At 52.3% G+C, this 27,856-nt stretch overlaps 1 protein-coding gene across 9 annotated transcripts; it reads right to left on the bottom strand.

Moving 5' to 3' along the window:
- Window positions 1-1,565: 1,565 nt before the first annotated feature.
- Window positions 1,566-26,984, bottom strand: CATSPERG (cation channel sperm associated auxiliary subunit gamma). Of its 9 annotated transcripts, none has more exons than XM_038528998.1 (29): window positions 26,888-26,984; window positions 25,040-25,324; window positions 24,899-24,952; window positions 19,241-19,385; window positions 18,926-19,052; window positions 18,670-18,742; window positions 17,379-17,534; window positions 14,021-14,192; window positions 12,742-12,879; window positions 11,699-11,758; window positions 11,377-11,496; window positions 10,488-10,538; window positions 10,251-10,380; window positions 9,661-9,772; window positions 8,496-8,654; window positions 8,306-8,418; window positions 7,181-7,394; window positions 6,821-6,883; window positions 6,545-6,740; window positions 6,309-6,430; window positions 6,092-6,172; window positions 5,932-5,988; window positions 4,527-4,683; window positions 4,264-4,327; window positions 4,025-4,120; window positions 3,648-3,737; window positions 2,359-2,451; window positions 2,170-2,269; window positions 1,566-2,086 (listed from the first exon to the last, which is right to left on the bottom strand). In XM_038528998.1, the coding sequence occupies exons 2-29, from the start codon at window positions 25,283-25,285 to the stop codon at window positions 1,817-1,819; spliced, it is 3,459 nt and encodes a 1,152-aa protein (XP_038384926.1). In that variant the 5' UTR covers window positions 25,286-25,324; window positions 26,888-26,984; the 3' UTR covers window positions 1,566-1,816. The 9 variants fall into 9 exon arrangements, 8 of the variants coding, with proteins under 8 accessions (XP_038384926.1, XP_038384923.1, XP_038384922.1 ...); XM_038528995.1 differs by lacking the exon at window positions 26,888-26,984 and adding an exon at window positions 26,532-26,654 and having other exon boundaries at window positions 18,926-19,037; XM_038528994.1 differs by lacking the exon at window positions 26,888-26,984 and adding an exon at window positions 26,532-26,654.
- Between the last annotated feature and the right edge of the window lie 872 nt (window positions 26,985-27,856).

Here is a 27,856-nt window from a genome sequence, read left to right on the forward strand (position 1 = left end):
TTCTTTCTTTCTTCTTTCTTTCTTTCTTTTCTTCTTTCTTTTTTCTTCTTTCTTTCTTTTTTTCTTTCTTTTTCTCTTCTTTCTTTCTTTCTTTCTTTCTTTCTTTCTTTCTTTCTTTCTTTCTTTCTTTCTTTCTTTTTTCTTTTTCTTCTCTTCCCTTTCTTCTCTTCTCTTTCTTCTCTCTTTCTCTTTCAAGTAGGCTTCATGCCCAGTGCAGAGCCCAGTGTAGGGCTCAAACTCATGACCATGAGATCAAGACCTAAGCCGAGATCAAGTCAGATGCTCAACCAACTGAGCCACCCAGGCACTCCAGCCTTGGATCTTTTCTTAAATGCCTCCTTTGCTCCCACTCCCTTCATGGTCCTCCAGCCCCATGGCCTGTTCACTAGGCCTCCTGAGCATCTCTCCCATCTGTTGCCTCCTCCCCTCCCTACACCAGGCTTTTTAGTCTTAGCCCCATCCTCTTCTATCTAGGTCTCTGGCCTACTGCCTCCCTGGGGTCTCTGGCTCCAGTCCTGAGCTGTTCTCTACAGGAGCATCTTTCTACATTGAGCCATGTCCTTTGGCCTCTCAGCTCTGAGTACTCTTCTGGTAATATCCAAGCATCAAAACATGACCTCAGCACCCTTGCCTGCTCTGGAGCTATGTCGTTATGGACAAGCTGGCCCAGCTGTCTGCCCTAATGTCCCCTCAGTTTGTGTCCCCTGGGTCTCTACTCCCAGAGTAGGGGAGTATATAGAGGAGAGTGGTTAGAGAACCTCCATAGTCGTTTCACCCAAGATCTCTGGCGGGGGACTGGTGCTAAGCTTATTAGGTGGACAGTGGGTAGTGTACAAGGTGTTTTGGGGGGGGGCTGGTTTTTATTGCCTTTCAGCCTTCCCCCTTCTTGACAGCACATTTTCCTTACAAGGACTGTCCTTCCTCACACATAATCAAGAGATTTGGGTAGGACTGCCCTCAGCTCCAGGGGTGAACTCAATTGGTTTAACTCTGGCAGTGTGAGTAGTGAAGGGGTGAGCTCAGGATCCGCCCCCATCCAATCAAAGTGACTGACAGGACCTGCCTGGGAATGTTGGACTCCAGCCCCTTCTATGGACAATAAGATAAGTGGACAAACAGCCTCAGGCTATGAAGGGGGCTGGCCTGACATTAGAGACCACACTCAGAGGAAGGCAGGTCAAGGAAAGCTACAGTGAAATGGAGCCAACATCCTGTAGACATTGAGGACTTCTGAATCAAACTATGCCTGAAGCCTATATTAAAGCCCATAAAAAAAAAATAAAGCCCATAAATTACCACTTCTATGCAGGCCATTTGAATGAAATTTTTGCTACTTGCAACTAAAAAAAAGCCTTCTCTCCAGAGTTCCTTCCTTAAGCTAGACACTAGATAGGTATGGAAATTCAAAATATTTAATGACTGGTACTAAACCTGGGCACTGAACAATCAGAATGTACTGTAGGCCACAGCAGCAGGCCTGGGTCATAGAAGTCCTTACTGGGCTGTAGGGAGGTTGGGGCAGCCCAGGATGGGGCAGAGTTGGCAGGTACACAGAGAAGCTGCTATTTACCAACTGGCACAGAAGGATTTTGATTTTAATGACCCATATGGCTGTGTGGTACAAACTAACTGAACATGAGCCCTTACAGGGGCCCATAGCTGGTCCTGAAATGAGGATTTAAGCGTAAAGGAGAAGTGAAAATTGAAGCAAAACCAAAAAAAAAAAAAAAATGCCTGGGACGGAGGATAGTTGCATTTCCAAGATGGTGCAGGAAGTAAGGGGAGAGCACTGGTTGGGGGTGGGCAGGCAAGAGGTTCAGGTAATAGAATGCTTCTTTGAGGTTTCCACAGGGGCCTCCTCTTTCTCCTCCACCACTTTGGAACTGACGCTGGAGCTGACCTTGGATTTGGTCTCAGATGTCCCACTAACGATTCTAGAAGGGGAAGTGTAGGTGTAGTAGGACTCCGATGTGATGATGTTGTTTATCTTCCAGCGGAGCGTGTTGCAGGCCTTCACCACAACAGGCAGCAGGAGGCAGAAGACGATATAGAGGATCACCAGGCCAATAAACACGCTGGATGACACCTGGAGACACCATACAACAGGCATGGGTGGGCAGCCTGAGAGCCCCATTCCCCTAACAGGGCAGCTCCTGCGTATCCACTCACCATGAGGATCAAGAGTGCCCGCTTGGCACTGAGTGGGAGCCCATGGATATGCAGCAGGAAGGTGAGCTGGTAGTCACAGTATGTGCTCTTGTCCACACCTCTGGGGGTTGGGGTGGGGTTCAGTATTGGGGAGGAGTCAGGCATCCCATAGGAACCCCCAACTCTATCTGGGTGCCATGCCTGGCTCACCTGTTGCTTACCAACACCTTGAAGAAGAATTCGGGGGCGAAGATGGTATGGGGAATGGTGTCATGGCATGGGGAGTTCCTCAGACACAGCCACCTGGGGACCCAAGTTCAGACAATGTGCTACACATCATGCCTAGCATGTGCCAATCTCTGATCTCCCCCTCCAGCCCACAAACTGGGTGAGCACCAACTAGATGCAATATCATCCCTTCTTCCCTGATTCACTCCTTCATTCATTCATCCAATAAGGTTGACTCCATGTCTACCCATGTGACAGGCTGTTTACTCATTCATGTCCTCCTGTCTTACCATCTCCATCTGTCAATTCCTCCATTAGGATGCATTCATCTAGATTATGGAGTATATGTCTATCATTTGCCAATTCCTCTTTCATTCCTTGCTGCCTTCATTTCTTCATCCCACAAATATACCTGGAGTACCTACTAGGTACAAAGTCACATCTCCATTCATTTATGCTTTCCTTTATTCACTTATTCAATAAATACAAGTTGAATACTGATTAGGTGCAAGTTGGTTGCCCCATTCATTCATTCACCTCCTTCATTTGCTCATGATACTGTTATTATCTTCCTTTCACTGAACCAAAAGTAGTTATTGAGCCCCTACATACTAATTTGTTCCTCCAGGGCAGCCCCAGTGGCGCAGCAGTTTGGCGCCGCCTGCAGCCTGGGGTGTGATCCTGGAGACCCGGGATCGAGTCCCACACTGGGCTCCCTGCATGGAGCCTGCTTCTCCCTGTGCCTGTGTCTCTGCCTCTCTCCCTCTGTGTCTATGAATAAATAAATGAAATCTTTAAAAAAATATTTTAAATAAAAAAAAATAATAATTTGTTCCTCCATTGTTTTATTCATTCATTATGACCTCCACTCAAATGTCAATAAATGCCTACCATGTGTGAGTGAATGAATTCATTCATTGTCTCATTCACAAATACTGTGTTTAGGCTATCAGGACCTGGACATATAAGCATACAGACCCCACGACAGTAACAGCCCAGAGGGCAGGTTGGGATTGGGGAGGCACAAGTATAGAGAGGTGAGGGTAAGAACAGGTGAAGCACAGGAGGACATGGGAACGAATGTCCCCTCGGACGAAGGGACATCTGAATTAAGGCCTGAAGAAAAACTAAGAGTCAGCCACTTGAGGAACACGAAGGTGGTCAGTCTGGCTTGAGGATCAAGAGGTCTCCCTGAGGAGAAGGGATGACAGCCCAGGCAGACTGTGGACAGGTGGGGGATAAAGGGACCAGCAGGCAGGCCATGCACTCACTCGATGCCCAAACTCTGGTGGGTCATGATGTTGAAGGCTGGGTCCTTGGTGGTCGTTGTGTTCTTTGTGGTCCAGATGAGGCTCTGAGTCCTACACAGGACCGAGTAACCTCAGGGCAGGGTGGGGGTGGGGGTGGGGGTGGTCCTTGGCAGGCAGGAGGCAGGTGCAGAGAGGCCTACAGTATGAACAGTTGGGGGTAAGGAGCAGAGGGAGGGGTGGGGCCTCAGCCTGGGTAGGGCAAGCATCTGTGCCATCCTAGGAGCCTGAGATACCAGGTGAGTGGTGCTTGTGGGTGAGCATGTGGTCCGTGGCTGGGAAGCAGGAGGGGTCTGCAGGGGAGAGAGGGCAGATTGTGGGCAGGGTCCCACAGGAATTACTTGTCCAATGGGCTGTTGAAGCGGTAAATCTCCTCCTCGCTGTATTCCCTGATGGTGTCCATCGTGGGCCCGCCGCCTATCACCTTGAGCACGTAGCTGCCAGGTGCAGAGGTGCACATGGACTGGCTTCAGGATCCAGAGTCCTGCCTCACCTCTACCACTCCGTACTCTATCCCCCTACCCACTCCCTGCCCTGCCAACCAAACTCCCGTCAGGCATTGATTTGGCTATGTCTTTACCTGCCCTGAAAACTGCCCGAATCTCCTGTCACCAGATCTTGGATCAAGAAGAAAGGGTAGAAGACTGTGGGGTTGGAGGGAGTCAGGAGGAGAAGAAATTAGCCTCAGAATTAGGAGGATGGAGAGGGGAGGAAGGAGAGTTGAGAAGACCAAAGGGAAGAGCAGAGGTTGAGTGAGGAACTGAGTGAGCAGTGAGGGAAGGCGGGCCCAGTGGTGGGGACAGAGGACAGTGAACAAATGAGGTGAGGGCACTGGACACGCACTGTCACGGAAGAGGAAGCAGGGCATCTCGGGGTCAACATTCACACAGTCAAAGTAGTGCTTGTTCTGCAGGCGGTTGTACTCTAGCGTGTAGGTGATGTCAAATGCCAGGCGCTTGCCTGGGGGGCAGCCGATGAGCACTGGCACCATGAAGTTGCCCTAAGTGGGAGGAGAAACTTTGCACTGGACGGCAGGGCCGGGGAGACACCCTTCCTCCCACACACACCACCTCTTCCTGCCAGGCTCACCCTCACCATTGCCATATGATCATTATTATCATTAAAACAATACTCTAATAACTGCATTTGTGCATGTGTGCAAAGCACTGGATGATGTTCTAAGTGCTTCAGACTCAAATTTAATCCTCAAAAAAACGAGCCTTGTATGGTAGAGACTCTTCATATCTCCATTACAGAGATGGCAAAAATCAGGCACAGGGAAGTCCAGCCATTTATTAATTATCCGAAGCCACATCTGAAGTGGTAGAGCTGCAGTGGGAGCTGGGAGTTTGGTTCCAGCTACCTCCCAAAAAAGACACACAAAATCACTAACACCTACACCCACGAAGAGGCCACCTCAGAGGTGGATTGCACAGGGCTCAGATTGGGCCTGTCAAATAATAGATCTGGGAGGAGCCTGGGATATAGGAGGGAAGTGGAGCCCAGGATGGGGGTTAGGAGTCAGGGAATTCCTATGACCTTGTTTTCGGGATGAACGACTTCAGGCCCCTTTCAGGGGTAAGGTCCAAAGGCTTCATCCAATTGTCAAAGGGATGTGGGCATCCACAGACCATGGCCTGGGCTTGACTGTGACTGTGGAGAGGTGCTGATGGCCAGAGATTAAGCACTCCCCCTGCTAGGCCTGGGCCCAAGATTTTACACCTATCAGCCACTCACTCACTGGGCGGTCCAATGGACACCCCAGATTCAGTCTATCCACAACCCATCTTGGTTAATGGCACCTCATCTCTCCATGTTCAGGATAAAAGCCTCGCGGGGGAAACCTCTCTTTCGCTCACACCCACAGCCAGTCCATCTCGACATCCTGTTGTCTCTGGACTTTGAAACAGAGCCATTCTCTCCATAACCCCCTGAACTCTTTTGACATGGCCCACTTTGTGCCAATTGGGAACAAAAAGTCCTATGTCACAGATGCTTTACTTTCCCCTGCAGAAATATATTAGAAGGGACATAAAAGCATGGGTGCAATGTACACAACCATAAAGGCAGCCCTTTCCGCAAACATGAATGGACGAAAGGAGTGGGTGGGTGGGTGGGTGAATGAAAAGGAAGAAATTATGAATGCACTAGTGGGATTTCCGGGGTGAGTAATCAGAATCAGCAGTGTTGAGATTCGACCTAATCCCCTCCCTCCCAACACAGGGCCCAGTACCCCAAGGTCCAATACTTGCATGCGCGGTCCCTGGTGTGTGTTCTGGAAGCAGCGGCCCACCGTGCCTACCACCTGCGGGAAGGAGCATGTGAGGATGGTCGCCCCCCACCCCTGCCCCCCACCCTGCCCCCTTTCCCCTCCCCCCGCGGGCCTCCCCTCCAGGCTTGGACCGAACCTTCACCAACATGGAGGTCTTCAAGAGGTGATGTCCACTAATGCCCTGATCAAAGCAAGACCTTTTATCACTGAGCGTAACCTGGGATGGGGGATAGAAATGAAAGCGTCAAGGGACCTGCCCGAGGACCCGGGGGAGGGGTGGGGGGCCCTTCTAACGGTCCCGACCCAGGTAGCTCCGCCTCCCACCTCGGCACCCCCTCTCCGCTTTATCTCACCCAGAAAAGCACCGAGTTGCGATTAGTGAGCACCTCCTCCTTCACCACCGCCTCCAGGCAGCCCGGGTCGGCCAGCACCACTCCCAGATCCACTTTGCTGCCCAGGTCTACAGCGGCGAGCACTACAAGCGCAGGCGGGGTCAGGGCCTCGGCCCGGGACGCTCCCCCGCTCCCCAGACCCCGCCCCCCGGCCCCTGGGCCAGCCCGTCGGCCCCAGGCCGGCCTCGCCCACAGACCGCGCTCCTGTAAGTTGATCGAGTGGCCCCGGACGGTCAGGAAGACGGAGAAGCTGTAGCTGGTGCCCTTGTCCAGGAAGATGCGCTCGGGCAGCTCGTGCTTGGCCTTGAGGTCGTAGATCTTCTCGTAGCTGGTCATGTCAATGTACACGTTGCTCGCGCTCTGCAAGTTGCTGGCCAGATAGAAGTAGTAATCCTGGGGGACGGATGCCGGGCAGCGTCGGACCCCCGGCGGGGACGCCGCCGCTCTCCCGACCCCCAACCCTCTCCACGTACCCGGTTCAGTTTCTTGTTCTTCCACCAGCGCCAGGTGGAGTCGTGCACCGGGTCCGCGTAAGGCTGGGGGACGCCGGCAGGGTGATGGGGGTGTGGAGGCGCCCGGCGGCCCCAGCCCCTAACCAAGCCAAAGCCGACAGACCCTGGCCCGCCCCCAAGCCCTACGTCCCGCTCAACAGCCCCCCTCCCCAAGCCGCGTCTCCGAAGCCCTGCTCGCCGCGCCCCCAGCCCCCCTCGGCCGCGACTCTCCCAGGCGAGCTCCGCCCGCTGCAGCCTCTACCGGTGCCGTCGAGGCCCGCCGGCCTTGCCTGCTGGGCCTCCTCAGTCCCCTCTCCCGTCAGACCCGCCCCGGGCGCCCACCTTGAGGTACTTGGAGTGCAGACAAAGCAGATGGTAGATGAGGCCCTGGTAGACGGCGAGCGAGTTCTCGTCGTGGAAGCCCGAGGGCTCCAGCATGCGCGGCGGGTGCGCCTGGTAGCGCTCCTGGCGGGTGTAGACCTGCGGGTTGGGCAGGTCCCGCAGGCGTATCACCGTGAAGGGGCAGAAGTTGGTGAACGGGAGCGTCAGTTGGTTCCTGGGGGAGGGGGGGCTCTGACTCTAACGCCCCAGGCGCACCCCCACCCCCACCCCCAGGCCTTCCTCCCAACCTCTGCGCTGCTGCCTAGTCCAGGCTAATCCAGCCCTGACCTGTGGCCTCAGCCTCAGCCCCTGGTGCCCCTGGACAATTCCCCTGGAGTCCCTGGGTGCATCAGACCAGAGCTGGGGACCCCACCCGGGGACCCCACCCTAGGCCCCGCCCCCCCCCAACCTCTTCCACCTCCGCTTGGGACAATTCCCCTGGAGTCCCTGGGTCCGTCAGACCAGAGCTGGGGACCCCACCCTAGGCCCCGCCCCCCGCAACCTCTTCCACCTCCGCTTTCTCCCGCCTGCCTCCTCTCCTCTCCCGCCTGCCTCCTCTCCCAGGCCCTTCTGCAGGTCACCAGAAGGAGCGTTATTGCAGTAAAGTCAGGCCGTGCGTCCCTCCCTCAGTACATCAGGGCTCCCCAGGAGGCAAGATGAGGCCCGGCTTCCTCCCTGCGATCACCAGGCTCGCCTGTGCACCCTGCCACGAGCAGCGCGCTCTGCGGCTGTACTTTTCTGGCAGTCTTGAACACCCATCTGCTTTCCTCCCCAAGGCCTGGGCACCCGTGGCTCGCCCACCCCCACCCCTTCACCCCCTCCCGGAACCCCTTCTCCATCTTACCACCTGGCTAATTCTTCTTCCCCCTTCAGCTCACAGCTCATGCATCTCTTCCTCTCTGAAGTTCTCCCGGAGGCACCCACCTCCCCCAGTGTCCACCAGGCCCCTCCCTTGAGCCTCCATGGGCTTCCATCACAGCCCTGAGGTGGTCACTGGGGATGCCTTGATCTCCCTCTCGGAGTAGGGGCTTTCGTCCTCGCAGCCCCAGAAACCCCGGCTACTGGTGTGGCCCAGCATCTTCTCACCCCCGCTGATGCAAGAGGTAGTGATCGCTGAGCTGGTGGTACATCAGGAGCTCCTCCACCGGCATAAGCCTCTTGACAAGCCGGCCCTTCTGGTTGTTCATAAGGTACACCAGCTGCGGTGGGAAGGCAGGGCCAGGTGAGCCGGCCACCCTGTGGTTCCCCGGTGTCTCCCATGCCCCCCGCCCCGCACCTGGTATAGTTTGCTGTCTTCGTAGAAGAGGGTGACCATGGTTTCATTGGAGGTGTACAGAGAGGACTGGTGCATCATCTGTAGGTTGATGTACATCCCCCAGCCTTTGGATGGGAAGAGCTTGTACATCCGGTAGCTGCCCTCCAGGAGGTACCAGATCTGCAGGTGTGACAGCGGGTGTGTGTGTGTGACCCCACGTCTCCCTCTGTGTGGAGCGATGGCCCGGTACCTTGGGGGTGAGGCTCGAGGTGGGTGGTCCCCAGCCGGGACCAGGTGAACTCACACACCTACTTCCCAGAGCCCGCAGGCCTCTGCTTCCAGCTCCCATTCGCCATGATAAACATCTTCAGGGTTTCAGTCGGCTTGAGTGGCTATTACTTGAACTGAAGCGTCCCTAATACATACACCCCTCCAGGCCAGGATTCCCAGGAGCACACCCTATTTTCTCCTCACTCTTTGCACCCACCAGGATCTCACCATCCCCTTGGTCTCAGTTTCCCATCTCTGCACTGATGCCCACCCCACAACGCATTTGACTCAAGACCTCATCCCCTTCTGAGACTCAGCCTGGAAGAGCCTTTCCAGCCTTCAGGATGTCCCTCCTCCATGCAGCCTCCTCTATGAAGCCCTCCCTGATACACACACACCCCCAGACTGAACAGGAAGTTCAACAGCATGCCCTTTCTGAACTTCTATAGGTACTATCTTCCCCCCCACCCCCGCCACCCCGCAGCCCTGACTACTCTGAACTATCACTTTCTGGGAAAGACTTGGTCTTCCCAGTTGGACTGTGGCCCTGTGAGGGTGAGGTCCAGAGCTGACTCAGTCACCAGTGTAGTCACCAGTGTATACACCAGTGTATCCACCAGTGTATCCCCAGTGTATGTAGCATGGGGTCAGGTATACAGTAAGTGCTCAATGTTTATGAAGTGAACCACAGGACGGAATGAAAGAGGGACCCCTGTGGAAATCAGATCAGGACTCTCACTCTGCCAAAAGACTGGGGACAAATAAACTTCTGAGTTCCAGGGTGCTCCGCTATAAATGGAGCTTCTGTTGCCCTCCTCTGGGATCCCTGAGGATGTTTCCTTCCCTGAACCCTTTTACCCTGACAGGGGGAGAAGGGAGACCTCTGGGGTTTGGGGAGAGAAGCAGGGCAGCCTACCTCTTCAGTCTCTGTGACAATAGCCATGTCCCCATGGAATGAGTTGACCAGGTACTTAATGGACTCCTCCTTGGGGAAATCCGCCAGGTAGATGAAATTTTCATAGTTGTAGCTGCACGGGCAGAAATGGGAGCTAGGGACCCCCAGGCGAGGTCCCCGCAGGATATCCGCTTCCCCCAACTCCGGGCCTAACATATCCCAAGACCCCTAACATGACCCATTTACTCAGTTCTCTGCTAGCCTTGTGAGAACACATAGCAAAGCCTGGGTGACCAGCCCACCTGTAGACAGGAGCATGTGGCCAACCTAGCACTTTGCCAACAGCCCCCGGAGCCGGCTAAGCTCCCGAGGAGTGCAGAGTGTCCTAACCTTTCCCGCTGATGATGCCCTTCGCGTAAGTTGGGTCCTTACATCGGGTTTCATTGAAATGTCAGCTTCCCCATCCCAGCCCTGACCACCCCAGCCCGCTTTCCCCCCATCACAGTTCTGATAACTTCTGGACTTGCGCATGCTCTGAAAACCTGAGGACTCCAGAAAGGGCCCCCACCCTGATGGGACCAGAAGCAGAATATACAGGCCCAGCCCCACACCTCTGCAGGAGGAAGTTGCCCCAGATGAGCAGCAGGTTTTTATACGGGTTGTAGAACATGCCCTTGGGTACCATTGGGAAGCTGGTATAAGACTCTGTTCCTAGGATCATCAGAAACTCCAGGCCACGAGCTGGTTGGGGAAGAGGCAAAGTGGACACAGAAGTGAGGGAAGGGTCACCTGGGCCCCTCTTGGCCCTCATCCACCTTTGAGACCCCCCCTCCGCTTTCCCTACCTACCATCAGGGATGAATTCCGGGATGGTGTAGAGGATGACCAGGTTATCACGGACTACAGCCGGGGAGAACACAGCAAAATCTTCTGAGGCTCTGAGCTTTCAAAATCTAAAACTGGGCAAGTCACCAGCTTCCCAAACCCTCCAAAAAACCCTCCAGTGGTTTCTTATTTGGGCCTATTAGCCCTTAGAGTTTCTTTATGGGAATATGTTAGAGCACACGACTTCCTCCTCTGACTTCTTGGCTAGTGAGTACAGTGCATGGACTATACAACTGTCCATGGCAGCCCTATTCTCTGTTCAGACAAAATAATAAAATAAAATAAAATAAATAAAATAAAATAAAATAAATAAAATAAAATAAAATAAAATAGGGATCCCTGGGTGGCGCAGCGGTTTGGCGCCTGCCTTTGGCCCAGGGCGCGATCCTGGAGACCCGGGATCGAATCCCACGTCGGGCTCCCGGTGCATGGAGCCTGCTTTTCCCTCTCCCTCTGCCTGTGTCTCTGCCTCTCTCTCTCTCTCTCTCTGTGTGACTATCATAAATAAATAAATAAATAAATAAATAATAAATAAATAAATAAATAAATAAATAAATAAATAAAATAAAATAAAATAAATAAAACTTCCTTATTGTGAGCCCCAAGACCCTTCCAGATTTGGCTTCTGCTCACCTCTTCAATCTCCCTCCCATCATATTTTCCCTCTGTTCCAGTCATATTTGTTTCTCCTGTTTATTCGTCCCACCAAGCCCATTCTCCACCACTACCCTTTACCCAAGAGTGATGTGAGCAACATTTCCCTCCCACTGTCTGCTGAGCACAGACCCCGCAGACAGGCACAAAGTTCACAATCCTGCCCCTTCCCACTCAGCCCCCACAGCATCCCAATTACCCAAGTCGTAGCTGACCACCTGGAAATAGTTCCTGGTGGTGGGGGCTTCGATCTCCACCAGCATCAGTAGATTGTAGTCATCAGCAATGAATACGGCCCAGGTTATGGAGCAGTTGACAACTGGACAGGAAGGAGGAGGTCCAGAACAGCGCTGGACCCACCCTCCCCATGGTCTCTTGTAACTGTTACACCTATCCCTGTGACTCTCCACCCCTCCCCAGACACTACTGTTCCTTCCCATGACCTCTCTCACCCTTCCCTGCTCTCCCACACCTTTGATCCCCCCACCTGCCCACCACAGATCCCTCTGGGAGCTAGGTACCTTCTATCCCTTCGCACACAGACCGCTGCTTGGGCAGCAACTGGAAGGACACATGGCCATCTGCAAAGCAGAGCAGGTCCATGCTCAGACCCTTCCCAGCCCATCTGGTATCCACTAGGTCTCCGATTGACCAGGGTGTGGTACCTCCTGCCCCCTTAGTGGTGGGACTTCAGGGGGTGGGTCTCATCTCTGACCTGCCAGTCACTCACACCTGGCCCACCATTGTGGGCCTGTCGCTGGTCACAGTAACTGGCCCAGGTCTGGGCACTGATTCAGAATGGGCCAATCAAAGTACACCCTGGGTTCATGCTAGAGCTAATGGAAGAGGCTGCTTTCATTCTTTGGGGATGACTCAAACTGGTGGGAGATGTGAGCCCCAAGGTCCTGGGACCATCTTCAACTCCTAGAGAGGAGTCTCTACCTGAAAATGAAGCCAAATCTAAGGGCTCATGATAATAAGCCCTTTTACAGCACCCACCATGCCCCTAGCACTGTTCTAGGACCTTTACACATGCCGACTTAATCTTTATATCAACCCAGTGAGGCAGGTACTAGTATCGTCATTAGCCCCATTTTGCAAATGAGGAAAACGAGACCAAAAAGAGAGGTTAAGTCACCTGTCCAAAGCCACAGGTGACTTGGGTTAGGTGTGTTCAAGCGATCTCTCTCTGCTATAATCACAATGCACTACCTTGCCAAGAGATAGAGTCCTGTTGATATACCCGTGGGCCCCTGGATCCAGCCATGCCTAAAGTTAGATTCTGGTCTTCTTATTTATATAAGCCCTTTATACAAATATACCTAAATTATTTTTTAATTGGGCTTCTGCCCTTTGAAACCAAACACATCATGAAATATATATATAACACACTCAAGTCCTACTCCTATAAATGCATAAACCCATCCCCACTCACAAGGACAACCTCCAGCTTGGGACCCCACTTGAAGGTACCTGGTGAGGGATGAGGGCCAGAAGTTGGAATTCTTGGAGGTGCGAGGGTATGGAGTGGTCTCTTGGGCTGCCAAAGGCCTCCCACCCTTACCTGTGATGGTCCCAAAGTGAACATAGCCTTCCCGCTTGCCAGTGGTGAGGGCCATGATGTACTCTGAGCCATTGCTATGGAAATGTACAGGGCACAGCCTCTTGATGCACTCGTTGGCCAGGACACGAACCCAGCTCCCTGTGGGGACCAGGGATGGAACCTGAAACCCAGACCCGGGACCTGACCCCATCCATGACCTTAATGGCTATTCAGTGTGATGTCTGAGGGGCCACTGGCATAGGGCCCAGCTGCCTTTGAGGAAAATCTCCTTCGCTCTTACTCTGTCCATGAGGTACAGATTGTATTCCCCCAGCCAGAGCAATGGGTTCAACTGAGCATAAGACCAAGCTGGACCAATCAGAGACAGTCCCAGCTTGCAACTACTAATGAAGAGATGCTCTTACCTGGGGCCCCTTGGGAGGATAAAAGTCTGCAATTGCTAGGTGAAGAGGGGAATCACCATGGCTATCCCAAGGAGGGGCCTGTCTAAGCTCCAATGAGCCCCTAGATCCAACTGTACCTGAAACCAAATGCTCCTGGGTTTTTCACCTATCTAAGCCAATAAACACCCTTTTCTTTGACTTAAGTCCATTTTGATTTGGTTCCTCCTATTGTCAAATGTCCCAAGCAAGAAAGGGATAAAAACGAAGCTGTCAGGAACAGGCCTTAATAAAATATAGGTTATAATACGTGTTTCTATGACCCTATAAAATGACATCTCTCATTTAGATGTGGGGGTGAGACTCAGGAGGGTTTGGGTAGCATTTAAAACATAAGGCTGAATCAAAAGTCTCTTCTTCCTCTCCGACCAGTCTCCTTTGTGCCTTTTCGTCTCCAACTGCTCATCCCACTTTCTCTTGGTCTGCCTTTCTCTCTGACTATCCATGCCACTCTCCCACCCCCTAAATTTCTCTTTTCTATGCACGTCTCTTAGCAGGTCTTTCTCTGTCTGATACTGTGTATGTGTGCGAGCACATGCATGCACACATGCGTGCACGCATGCCTTTCTCTTTCTGCTCCCTCCCTTCCCTCTAACGCCCCCCTCTCCCCTCTGCTGGTTCATAGGTCCAGAGGAAAGCCCCGCCCCACATACAGAGGGTAGGAGAAGGCCATGAAGGGTGGGCGGTGATGATTAAGGACCTTGGAAAGTCCTTCCGACACCTCCCTCCCCACTCATGGAAATTCCAGGGCTTCGCTGGATGGGTTCACTGGGGTGCCCTCCCTGGGGCTCCCACAGGCAGGACCTACCCCTCCCCCCGAGATGCCAGGGACCCCTCACCACTGCCGTGGTTGCTCTCGTGGAGGGTAATATAGGTGCCTGTAAAATAGTAGACAAGCTGGTTCTGCCGAATGAAGAGAGTGCTCTCCGTAGCAATGGCATCATAGATGGTGGCAGTAAAACTGGCCTGAGGGCAGTAGAAGGAGCCGACCCAGCAACTGTCAATGTTCAACTGCAGGGAGGCAGAGTCCACAGTGAGCAGGTTCACTTTGGCTTCAGCCCCCACATCCCACCTTGTGGGGAAGGCACCTGCTCTGACAACTGCTTGGACACAGGCAGCCACCCCCGGGGCACCCTCCCTTCTCACTGTGAAGTAGTATCGTGTGGCCACACTTCTCCAATACGGGCTAGGGAAGCAGACGACCCAAGCCAGAGCCAGTTAGGACTTTGTATGCTCCTGAGAGCTTGGCAATGCACAGCATACTCAACAGTGCAGAGCAATCTTGATTCCCCAGGCCACAGACAGATCCCAAAGATCTCATGCTTGGCCCAAGGCACATTTTTAAAAAATATTTTATTTGTTTGTTTGAGAGAGAGAGAGAGACAGCAGAGAGCACAAGCAGGGAAGGGGGGCAGAAGAGGAGCAGAGGGAGAGAGAGAAGCAGACTCCCCACTGAGCAGGGATCGATCCCAGGACCCCAGGATCATGACCTGAGCTGAAGGCAGAGGCTTAGTGGACTGAGCCACCCCGGCACCCCCCAAGGAACATTTTTAACAACCCTATTTGACCTTGAACACAACTGGCTATCAGGCTGACCCCATCTGATCTCACTAACTAATCACTAATGGTGATATCATAGACTAAAGGTGGGAAAGCACCATTAATGAAGGATTCTTGCCTAAAAATATCTACATTTAATCAAGCTTCTTGAGTTCAGTACCAGTTTATAGACAATAACTCTACGGGGTACTATGCACCAAATTGTGTCCCCACTCCCAATATATATGTTGAATCCCTAACCCTGCCCTTAAGGAGATAATTAAGGTCCACTGAAGTCATAAGGATGGGCCCCTAATCCTACTGGACTGGTGTCCTCATGAGAAGAGGAAGAGACACCAAAGGATCTCTTTCTCCACCTGTAGGCACAGAGAAAAGGCTGTGTGAGCACACGGTGAGAAGGCACTTGTAAGCCGAGGAGAGGCCTCCCCAGAAACCAACCCTCCTGACACCTAGATCTTGGACTTCTAGCCTGCAGGACTGTAAGACTATAAATTTTTTTTCATCCACATTGTCTGTGGTATTTTACTATGGCAGCCTGAGCAGCCTATTACCATAGGGTCAGAGGAACAAGTTAATTCCATGAAGAAGCAAGCAGCAAAATTCTAGAAGACAAAAGGCCTGGTTTCTCCATTTGACTGAAGAAAGCTGATAGAAGAAGGGAAGAAGGTGGAGTCAGGAGCAGACTTACAGGTGAAGAGAGTGAGTATTTTTTTTAAGAAAAAATTTTTTTAAAGATTTTGTTTATTCACGAGAGATACACAGAGAGAGAGGCAGAGACCCAGGCAGAGGGAGAAGCAGGCTCCACTCAGGGAGCCGGATGTGGGACTCGATCCCGGGACTCCAGGATCACCCCCTGGGCCAAACAAAGGCAGAGGCTCAACCACTTAGCCACCCAGGCGTCCCTAGAGTGAGTATTAAGGGACTTTACCAAACGCAATGTTAATCCTGATTCAAACCAACTTGAAAAGGCATGTTTAGAAGACACACAATGGCCAACAGACACATGAAAAGATGCTCAGCATCACTCATCATCAGGGAAATGCAAATCAAAACCTCCTAGGAGCTATCACATCATACCAGTCAGAGTCACTAAAATCAACAACACAAGAAACAAGTGTTGGGGAGAATGTGGAGGAAAAAAGTACCCTCAGGGGCACCTGACTGGCTCAGTCAGTAGAGCATGTGACACTTGATCTCAGGGTTGTGAGTTCGAACCCCACACTGGGTGTAGATATTGCTTACAAATAAAATTTTAAAAAAGAAAAGGAACCCTCTTGCTGTGTTGGTGGGAATGCACACTGGTGTGGCCAGTTATGGAAAACAGTATGGAGGGTCCTCAAAAAATTAAAAGTGGAATTACCATATGATCCAGTAATTTCACTCCTGGGTATTTCCCCCAAAGAACATGAAAACACTAATTTGAAAAGATGTAGGCAACCCTATGTTTACTGTAGCATTATTTACAATAGCCAAGATACGGAAGCAACCACCAACGGAAGCGTCCACCAACTGATGAATGGATAAGGAAGATGTGGTGTGCACACCCAATGGACTATGACTCAGCCATAAAAAATGAGATCTTGCCATTTGTGACAACATGGATGGACCTAGAGGGTGTTATGCTAAGTGAAATAAGTCAGACAGAAAAAGACAAACACCATATGATCTTCCTGATATGTGGACTCTTAAAAAAACAAAACAAATGAGGAAACAAACAAAAAGCAGAATCAGACCCATAAACACAGAGAACAAACTGATGGTGGTCAGAGGGGAAGATGGGAGGATACACAAAATGGGTGAAGGGGAGTGGGCGATACAGGCTTCTGGTTAGGGAATGAGTAAGTCGTGGGGATAAAAGGCACAGCACAGAGAACATAGTGAGGGGTACCGTAACAGTGATGTGTGCTGACAGGCGGTAGCTACACTTGGGGGAGCACAGCGCTACGTATAAACTTCTCCAATCACGATGTCGTACCCCCGATACTAATGTAACATTGTGTGTTGACTCTATTCAAATAAAAAATATATTTTGGGGACATCTGGGTGGGTCAGTTGTCTGCCTTTGGCTCAGGTTGTGATCCCGGGGCCCTGGGATCAAGTCCTGAGTTGGGCTTCCTTCAGGGAGCCTGCTTCTCCCTCTGCCTACGTCTCTGCCTCTGTGTCTTTCATGAATAAATAAAATCTTTAAAAATGTATTTTTAAGACATTTTTAGACAACTGGGGTAAACTGGCCCTGTTAGATGGTATGAAAGGCTTCTAGCTAATTTTGCTGGGTGTATCACAGTGCCATTGCGCCTTTGTTTTTGTCAAGTACTCATTCTGTGTCCAGCTGATGTGAACTTATATACCACACTCACAATGATTCTAGCAGGTGAATATGAAGATTATTCACACTTTACAGATGGGGAATCTGAGGCCCGGGTAGGTGAAATGACTTGGCCCAGGGTCACATAGCCAGGTGGTGGCCGAACCCGGATCTGAAGCCAGAGCGTCTCCCCCTCCTGCTACCTGTCCCTCGAGGGAGCTGCTATGTCTTTAGGGACTCTTTCCATGGCCCCAGGACCCAGCATATTTTAGGGGCTGGGGCGCAGTACCCTACAAGAGGTGCCAGCACACTGCCTGCTGGGTCCTGCTCACCTCCACGAGAAAGAAGTCCCTGAAGCTGGTGTCAGTAAGCAGGATAAACTTCTCATCGGAAATGCCGCCCAGGATGAGCACAGGTGCCTGGTCCACAGTGTGCCACAGGGGCCTCGATGGCACATTCACGAAGTATCGGGGTATCAGATTGAAGATCTGCCGGGGGGCCGGGGATGGAGGGGGTGGCCAGAGGGCTGCTTACCACTCCCCCCAGCCTCCCATGGCTCCATCTCATTTAGGGTAAAAACCAAAGTCCTCGCCTCTGACCTGGGAGGCTACATATAATTTGTCCCTGTCACCTCTCTGACCCCATGTGCCATCGCTCCCCCCACCCTCCAGCTCACTCTCTCCCAGCCATGTGGGCCTCCTCACTGCTTCCCAGACTCACCGGGCACATTCCCACCTGTGAGGCTTGGCACTGGCTGTTCCCCGTGTATGAAATGCTCTTCCCCAAGTACCCAACGTGCTTCCCTCCTCTCTGACTCCAGGACACGACTCAAATGGCCACCTTCTCAGGCCTTTCCTGACCCTTCCATCGACTATGCAATCCTTTCCCTGCCCAGGCTGGAGCCCCTTCACTCTGCACTCTCTGCGGAGCACTTGCCACCTTTTCACCTACTCTGGGAATCCCCTTGACATCGTGTATACAGTGTGCCATCTGTCTGTCAGCTCTGTCCGTGTGTCCCTGGTATGTCCTCCACACCGTGGTCTCAGTCAGTGCCCGTTGAATGAATGAATGGACCGCACCCACTGAATGAATGACTGGATGTGCAAGAGTCAGGTAGATGCAGTTTCAAGTCCCTTTCCCTATGTACATGCTGGGAGACTGTGGGCAAATGGCTCCATCCCTTTAGGGCCTCAGTGTTCTCCTCCCGCAAATGGGTTTGTGAGAGTACCTTCCCTCACGGGGTCCCTGTAAAGCCTGAACGTGACCACATATTTAGGGGAGCACCTCACCTGGGGCCTGGCACAAAGCAAGCCCTCTGTAAGGTCTGCCACTTGTTTGGGAAATAACTGGGGCCCTGGCCCACCATCTTTCACCCACGTTTTCTTTTCTTTTTCTTTTTACTTTTTTAAAGATTTTATTTATTTATTCATGAGAGACACAAAGAGAGAGGCAGAGACACAGGCAGAGAGAAGTAGGCTCCACATAGGGAGCCCGATGAGGGACTCGATCCCAAGACTCCAGGACCACGCCTTGGGCCAAAGGCAGGCGCTAAACTGCTGAGCCATCCAGGGATCCCCTCACCCTCATTTTCTACCTTGTTTCTCTCCTATCTGGGCCCCTCACCTCATTTCCCACAGTGAACTGCAATGTGTCGTCCTGCTGTCTCTGCAAGAAGCCGTTGATGTTTACCTGAAACCTGGCAGAAGGTGTGGGCAAGCACAGGTGAGGGTGCCCGTTTCCAGGGCTCCTGCCCATAGCTCACGACCATGCCCCCCACCGGCTTCCCTCCCTTGGGTCTCCTCCTGGCTTCTCTGGGGATCTGGAGATTAGGAAGGCCCTCCCGGAGTCCACCCCCCATCCCAGGCTTGGGAAAAGGCACCTTTTATCGTGAATGAAGGGCCCCAGGCCATTGCTGCTGACATCCACACGCATGACCACGCTGCCGTTCTTGATGGGCATGGGCGTGTACCAGCTCATGACACACACCTCCTCTGCGATGCACTCCTCTGCCGTAGGCAGCGGGCACTCAGGCTGCCGGGGTCTCCCAGTAGTGCCCCCCAGGCCACAGTCCCCCTGGGATCTCCCTGCAACCCCCCCACGTCCCTCCCCCAGGCCATAGACCCCACTGGGGCCCCCTGCACGCTCCCCACACCCTCGCCAGGCCGTGGCCCCTCCATGTGTGCCCCAGGCCCACCTTTGCTGCGGAAGGGGGCTGCCTCCATCTGGATCTGCAGCTGCTCTATCTTCCAGCGATGGAAGTTGACTGGGGACTGGAAGGTCACCAGCACCACGGGCTTCAGCCCCGTCAGGTGGCCCTTGCGGACCTGGGCCTCGGAGGACTGAAGGCAAGATGAACCCCCCCAAGGGGTGTGTAGGTAAGAGAGGCGCCGGTTCCCCTACCCTGAGCCCCCCTTTGGCAGCCCAGCCTCTTGGACACCTTGCGAGAGAACAGTGGTCTGGCCTGGGGGCTGGGGCGGGGACAGGCCAGGCTGGGAGACAGGCAGGGGATGGGGGGAGGAGGTGGTGAGAGGGGTCGCAGAAGGAGGTGAGGCTGGAGCCCTCTTCCACACCACAGGCAGTCTCCTTTTCTTTTTATATATATATTTTTTAATTTTTTATTTACTTATGATAGTCACACACAGAGAGAGAGAGAGAGAGAGAGAGAGAGAGAGAGAGAGAGGGGCAGAGACATAGGCAGAGGGAGAAGCAGGCTCCATGCACCAGGAGCCTGACGTGGGATTCGATCCCAGGTCTCCAGGATCGCACCCTGGGCCAAAGGCAGGCACTAAACCGCTGCGCCACCCAGGGATCCCAGGCAGTCTCCTTTACAAAAACATGTGTCTCCCTTAGAGGAATTCAGATGCCATCCACTAATATATACTTTTTAAAAATCCCATATCATATTTAACGTACTAATACCTTGCTAATTTTGAAGTTACTTGTTGGGCAACCTTAACACAAACCATAAAGTAAGCATAAATGGTCCCTGGGAAGCCAAAATCACCATTTTGGGCAATTTGTCTTCAGGCAGGACTTGGATGTAGGGAAGGCACCAGGAAACGGGGTGAGCCAAAGTGGGAAAGTGGCACTCAGAGCTGCTAGTGGCCTCATCCCTCACTTCATGGCTCCCAGGTCCACGAAGGGGTAGCAGAGAGTCCAGAAATCTGACTCTCTGCTACCCCTGTCAGTCCCAGGATTTGGAGCTGGAGCCTGTGGGCAAGGGTGGGAGGGGGCAGTTATACACAGAAAGGAACAGGGAAGGTACAAGAGAAGACAGCTGGCGGGGGGCAGGGGTGGGTAGCGGGGGATTGCCAGCCTCCCAGAAATGCCAGGGCCCAGGCTGGGTGGAGACAGGCACACAGGCTTACAGTGGAGATGAAAGGAGGGAAGGATGGGCAGCCCCGGTGGAGCAGCGGTTTAGCGCCGCCTGCAGCCCAGGGCATGATCCTGGAGACCCAGGATCGAGTCCCACGTCAGGCTCTTTGTATGATGCCTGCTTCTCCCTCTGCCTGTGTCTCTGCCTCTCTCTCTCTCTCTCTCTCTCTCTCTCTCTCTCTCTCTCTGTGTCTATCATGAACAAATAAAATCTTTAAAAAAAAAAAAGGAGGGAAGGAGAAGGGTGGGCCAGCTGTATGGAACAGCATAAGCAAAAGCTCAGAGGCATCCTCAAGAGAAGGCAGCACTCAAGCCACTGTGGGTGGGGGATAGGCTGTGAGACCAGGGACGGAGATTAAAGGGGTCTGACCAGGGGCACCTGTGTGACTCGGGTGGAGTGTCTGCCTTCAGCTTGAGTCATGATCCTGGGGTCATGTGCTTGGGCTCCACACAGGGTTCCCAACAGCAGGGAGTCTGCTTCTCCCTTCCCCGACTGGCTCATGCTCTTTCCCTCTCAAATTAATAAATAAAATATTTTAAAAGATTTTATTTATTTATTGGTGAGAGACACAGAGAGAGGCAGAGACACAGGCAGAGAGAGAAGCAGGCTCCGTGCAGGGAGCCCGATGTGGGACTCGATCCCAGAACTCGGGCATCACACCCTAGGCTGAAGGCAGACACTCAACCGCTGAACCACCCCAGTGTCCCAATAAATAAAACCTTAAAAAATAACAATAATGAGTCAGATCACCTTTGCATAGGCCTTTATCACCCCAGCCATGGCACTTTCAACCCTGCCAACTACACCAATTTTAATTTCAACCCTACCTCTGGATCTTTCTTTTTTTTTTTTTTTTTTTTTAAGTAGGCTCCACATCTAGTATGGAGCCCAACACAGGGTTTGAACTCATGACCCTGAGATCAAGACCTGAGCAGAGATCAAAAGTTGGATGTTTAACTGACTGGACCACCCAGGAGCCCTGTGGATTTTTCAACCACAGGGCAGTGGGCACCAGTGAGGTAGGGCTCTCCCATAGGGGCGACAGTGGCCCTGGTCCTGTCCACCCCCAACTCCTGCCTAGACCACGTGACTGCCTCCTCACAGTCTCCCTGCCCCCACCCTGCCCCCTACACAGCAGGTGGGAGCCTGGGAACACCTGGGTCAGAATCTCCTCGTGGCTCCATCCAGTCAGGGCAGAGACTGAGTCCTCACCCTGGTTCCTGAGCCCTCCTCACCTCCCTGCCCCATCTCCTCCCACTGTGCCCTCACTTATGCCTCCTCACACACGGTAGCTTCTGTCCTACTCCAGGACCATCGCACTAGCCTCAGCTTTGGCCTAGGGTGCCTTCCCCATCTCCTCAGTTCCCTTTTATCACTCAGGTCTCTGCTCAACCCTCTTCTGAGACCGCCCCCAAACATGCCGTTACACCTTCCTTTCTAATATATCACATTTTATTTTCTTCTTTGCACTAATCATTCTTCAGAAATGATTTTATGTATTTACTTGATAGCTGATAGCTTCCCTGTTGGTCTGAATCCGTAAGAAAAACCTAGCCATGCTGTTAATCATTAAATCCCCCATGTTGTAAGCAAATAATCAAAAAGGATCTAACTCACTGTAGGTGTTGAATGTCCAGATAAAGGTACTATTATCATATTTTTGCAGATAAGGAGATAAGGTTCTTGGAGCAAAACTCTCTGCCCAGGGTGACACTCAACACTTATTGCTAGCATTCTTGAGCTCTTTCTATGAACCAGTCACTGTGCTAAGTGCTTCACACATGTTTAATCGTTTTGCGAAGTGGGTATGATGATTATTGAATCCTCGTTAAGGCTGAGGAAACTTTAATGCAGAAAAGTTAAGTAATTTGCCAGAGATCATAATTACTATGTAGCAGAGCTGGGATTTGAACCCAGGCAGCCTAGCTCCAGAGCCCAAAGTATCAACTATCATGCTCTGGTACACTTCTTCCAAGTAAATGTCAGTCAGTGGCAGATTCAAACCTAGGTCTGTTGCTTCCAGAACTTCAGTTTTAGACCACAACATCCTACTATCCTTAAAAGGCTTACTTGAGCCCAAACAACTCTGGAAAAGAACAACAAAGTTGGAGGACTCAAACTTCCTGATTCAAAAACTTACTACAAACCCACAGGAATGAAGACTATGTGATACTGACATATGGGCAGACATATATAGAGCAATGGAATAGAACTATACCTGGAAATAAACCTTTACAATATGGTCAATTGATTTCTGACAAGGGTGCCAAGACAATTCATTTATACACATGGCAGTGGGATACCTATACCTGGATATTCACATGCAAAAGTTGGACCCCTACCTCACACCATACACAAAAATTAACTCAAAATGGATCAAAGACCTAAACTTACAGCTAAAATTTAAAAACTCTTAGAAGAAAACATGGAAGTAAATCTTCATGGCCTAAACAATACCAAAAGGATAAGCAACAAAAGAAAAAAAATGATAAATTAGACTCTATTAAGATTAAAAACTTTAGTGCTATTTTACGGTCTGTGAATTACACCTCAATAAACATAAAACCTTTGTGCTTTAAGGACACCATCAAGAAAGTAAAAAGACACCTGAGTGGCTCAACAGTTGGGCATCTGCCTTCAGCTCAGGGCATGATCCCAGAGACCCAGGATAGAGTCTCGCATTGGACTCCCTGCATGGAGTCTGCTTCTCCCTCTGCCTGTGTCTCTGTCTCTCTCTCTGTCTCTCATGAATAAATAAATAAAATCTTTTTTAAAAAGTGAAAAGACAAGCCTGCGACATAGAATGTGACAAAATATTTACAAATCATACATCTGACAAGGAACCAGTGTCCAGAATATATAAAGAAATTTTTACAATGCAACAGTACAAAGACAACCCAATTTGGCAAAGGATTTTTTTAAAGATTTTATTTAATTATTCATGAGAGAGAGAGAGAGACAGAGACAGAGACAGAGACACAGGCAGAGGGATAAGCAGGCTCCATGCAGGGACCCCGATGTGGGGCTCTATCCCAGGACTCCAGGATCATGCCCTGGGCCGAAGGCAGGCGTTAAACTGCTGAGCCACCCAGGAATCCCAAAGGATTTGAATAAATATTTTTCCAAAGAAGATAAGTGACCAGTGAGCATACGAAAACATGTTTAATGTCAGGAGTCTTGAGGGAAATGTAACTCAAAACCACAATAGATACCACCTTACACCCACATCTTTTGGCTGTAACTGAAAGACGAACAAGTGTTGGTGAAGATGTAGAGAAACTGGAACCTTCACACATTGCTAATGGGAATAGAAAATGGTGCAGCTGCTTTGGAAAATAATCAGGCAGTTCCTCGGAGGTGAAACAGTTAATGTTTGAGCCAGCAATTCCATTTGTAAGTATTGACCTAAGAGAGCTGAAAATACATGTCCACACAAAAACTTGTACACATATGTTTATAACAGCATTGTTCATAATAGCCAAAAAGTGGTAATAACTCAAACGTCCATCAATTAATGAATAAACAAAATGTAGCACCTCCTTACACGTAAATATTATTCATCCATAAAAGAGAAACACTGATACATGTACAGCATAGGCAAGCCTTGAAAACATACCACGTGAAAGAAGCCTGACACAAAAGGCTACCTATTGGACAACTCCATTTATATGAACTGTCCAGAATAAGTAAATTCATAGGAACAGAAAGTAAGTTAGTGGTCTCTAGAGGCTGAAGGAAGGGGGTACTGGGTTTCTTTTTAGGATGATCAATGTGTTGTATAATTAGAGAATGGTAATTGTTGCACAACTTCATTAATTTACTAAAAACTATTAAATTGTACACTTTAAATAGTGAATTTTATGATATGAGTTACAGCTCATTTAAAAAAAGAGATTATTTGTTTGTTTTAGAGAGAAAGAGGGGGAGAGTGGAAGGTGAGAGGGGTAGAGGGTGAGGAAGAGAGCCCCAAGACGACTGTGGACTGGGAGTGGAGCACAGGTGGGACTAGATCTCACGACCCCAAGATCATGTCATAAGCCAAAAACCGAGTCAGACATTCAACCTTCTCTGCCGCCCAGGCACCCCATCTCAATTTTTTTAATGGCAAAAAAACCCAAAAAGTCCGTCTTACTTGAGCACCTACTATGTGCCTGGTGGGATACTGGGAATCTTCTTGAATCTGTAGGGCCCCCAGGGTCTGGTAGTACCACCACTATTAAAATGTTAGAGATTGGGGCACCTGGGTGGCTCAGTCGGTTAGGTGGCTGCCTTGGGCTCTGGACATGATCCTGGGGTCCTGGGATGGAGCCTGCCTCAGGTCCCCTGCTCAGCGGGGAGTCTGCTTCTTCCCTTCTGCCCCTCCCCCTGCTCATTCTCTCTCTCTCAAATAGATAAATCAATCTTTTTTTAAAATGTTAGAGACTGGGGAAACTGAGGGCCATGCAGAATGAGTCCACCCCCGCTGCACTCACTCACCTCTCCATTGCAGGAGTAGTTGATTTTCAGGTAGTATGGGAAGCTCAGGTATTTCTGCAAGAAGAGGTTGGGCAAATGTCCAGAGCCGAGTGGGGTGCAGCTCTATGACCTGTCCCGGTCACCTGACACCAGTACCCTCACCTCATCCTGGTCGGTGGGTGCATCCACCAGCGGTCTGAACACATTGTCCACTGTCTCCAGGGGCTCTTGACTGAAGAAGCGGTCGCTCATGCCGTTCTTGCCTACCGTCTCAAACTTGTTCAGGACAACCTGCCAGGTGCACTCCTCGATATCCTCGATCGCCCACAGCCTCCACGGTACCAATAGCACCGCCAGTAGTGCCCACAGCGCCGGCAGGACTCGGGAGTTTCGGCCACACAAGGCCATCAGGGCACATCGCGGGGCAGCGCAAAACGTGGCTCGAACCTGGAGAACGCGGGGGTCAACACCCGCGAGCCAGACTGCGCGGGAGAGCAGCCTTCCGAGATCCTACCAAGTTCCTGCCCTTCGCCCAGCCCTGGCTCCTGGCCCCGCCCCTGCACTTGCTCCTGGACCCGCCCCTGCACTTGTTCCTGGCCCCGCCCCTGCACTTGCTCCTGGACCCCGCCCTGCTCTTGCTCCTGGACCCGCCCCTACTCTTGCTCCTGGACCCGCCCCTGCTCTTGCTCCTGGACCCGCCCCTGCACTTGCTCCTGGCCCCGCCCCCGCTCTTGCTCCTGGCCCCGCCCCTGCTCTTGCTCCTGGCCCCGCCCCTGCACTTGCTCCTGGCCCCGCCCCCGCTCTTGCTCCTGGCCCCGCCCCCGCTCTTGCTCCTGGACCCGCCCCTGCACTTGCTCCTGGACCCGCCCCTGCTCTTGCTCCTGGCTCCGCTCCTGCTCCAGATTTCGCCCTTGACCAAGATGCTGCATCTGCTCCTATTCGGGACCCCACTTCTACTAATATTCCAGGTCCCTCCTCTACTGCTGCTCCTGGACATGGCCCTGCGCCTAGTTTCGCCCCGCCTCCTCGCCTCACCCCTTAACCTTGCCCTACACCTGTTCTTTGCTCCGCCTCTGCTCTGCATCCGGCTCCTACTCTTCGCCCAGCTTCGGTTTCTGTTTCTTGCTTTGGCCATGCCCCATCTATTTTCCCCAATCCTGCTACTTTCTCTGGTCGTGCACTTGCATTTGCACGTGCACCTGGTTCCGCCTCCACCCTTTGCCCCGCCCTCCCACTTCTCTTCGCATCTCCCCTTTCTCCTGGCCCGGGCGCTGCCCTGGTACCGGGTCCTGTATCTAGCCTTTCCCTTTTCTGGGTCCTGGACCGGGACCCTCTCCATGCCGTGCCCCCTTCCCTGTCCCCGCCCCTGTTTCTCTGCGGGAGCTGGCTCTGCCCTCGGCTTCCCCTCCTTGCCCCGCCCCTGTTCCTGGACCCGTCCTTGTTCTTCGATCCGACCCTTAAAGACCCGTCCTTTCGCCGGGTCCTTGGAGAGCTGTTCTTCTCGAACCTGCCCCTCACCCCGCCCCTTCGTAGAACCACGTCCCTTCTCAGAGGCCCCCTCATTGCCTCGGGACCTCTCCTCGCCACTGGCCTTCCCCTCGCTCCGCGCCTTCTCCCCGCCCTGCACCTTTTCCTCGTTCCACGCGGGCGCTACCTTGTCGGTCAGCGCCTGCTCGGTCCTCACCTCCCCCGAACCGCGGCACTTTCTGACCCCCTTCTCCCTTTTCGCGCGACCCCTCTCCATGCCCGGGACGGACAGCTAGCGGCTCTACGCCCCGCCCCCTGGAGCCCCGCCCCTGCTCATCTCGCGTCTTCGCCTCCCCGGCCGTCGCCCCGCCCTTTCTCCGCCCCTCCCCGCCTCTGCTGGGTCCCTCGACTCCTCCCCCCTTTCTCTGGCCTCTCCCCTTTTCTCCTCCTCCCCTCCCTCCCCTTCTCTCTGCCCCCCCGCCCCCCGCATCCCTCCCTGGGGTGACCCCAGGCACCTCCCCCTTCTCCCCCGTCCCGCGGTACCAGTCGCTTATCTGAAACCGGTCAACCGTCACTCGGCCGCTCCGGTCCCCGCCCCTCTTGCCCGGTTTCAAAATGGCCGCCCACGCTTCCACCACCGACTTCCGCTTTTCCCGGTACCTCTCGCGCCGGTCTCCACGGGAACGCTCGTCCCCAAGGCGCCCGCCACTGGGCGGCGCGGTGAAGGCGCTGCTCGACCACCTGGCGCCCCGGGCCTGGAGGACCGAGGGTGCTGGGGACCGGAGCTTGTGATAGCAAGGTCTTCAGGGGGTTCCCACGGGCTGTTCAGGCAGCCCTTACTCGTCATCTGCCCAATCGGGCTTTTTTTTTTTTTTTTTCCAATCGGGCTTTTATATAAAAATTTTTCCCGAGAAAACGTTTGGTCTCCTCGTGGGAATTAATCTGACAGCGGCTTACCACCCTCCTCCTACGAACCAGGGCCACAAGCAACCACCTCACAGGGTTGTGGGGAGTCTATAACACGTGAGGAGTGCCTGGCGGAAATAAATATTCAGTAGATCAATACTTTTCGTTTATATTCTGATGCCTAACAGTTAAGGATTCAGGCCATGACTTCTTGATCAACGGCAAAGCTGACTTTACCCTACATCCGTGATTTTCAGACTTTAAGGTGCATTAGAGCTTGTTGAAACAGGTTGTTGGGCTCCACCTCCCAGAGTTTGATTCAGCAAGTCAGAGGTGGGGCCGCAGAAGCTGTATTTTGGCAAGTTTTCAGGTGATGCTGATACTGATGGTCTGGGGACCACGCCTTGAGAACCAGCCTTCTGGGGGCACCTGATGGCTCAATGGTTGAGCAGCTGCCTTTGGCTTAGGTCGTGAACCTGGGGTCCTGGGATCTAGTCCTGCACTAGGTTCCCCACAGGGAGCCTGCTTTTCCCTCTGCTGTGTCTCTGCCTCTGTGTCTCTCATGAATAAACAAATAAAATCTTTTAAAAAATAAAATTTAAAAAA

This window comes from Canis lupus, chromosome 1 (genome assembly GCF_011100685.1).
Source record: "Canis lupus familiaris isolate Mischka breed German Shepherd chromosome 1, alternate assembly UU_Cfam_GSD_1.0, whole genome shotgun sequence".
In the NCBI taxonomy this organism is placed as follows: Eukaryota; Metazoa; Chordata; class Mammalia; order Carnivora; family Canidae; genus Canis; species Canis lupus.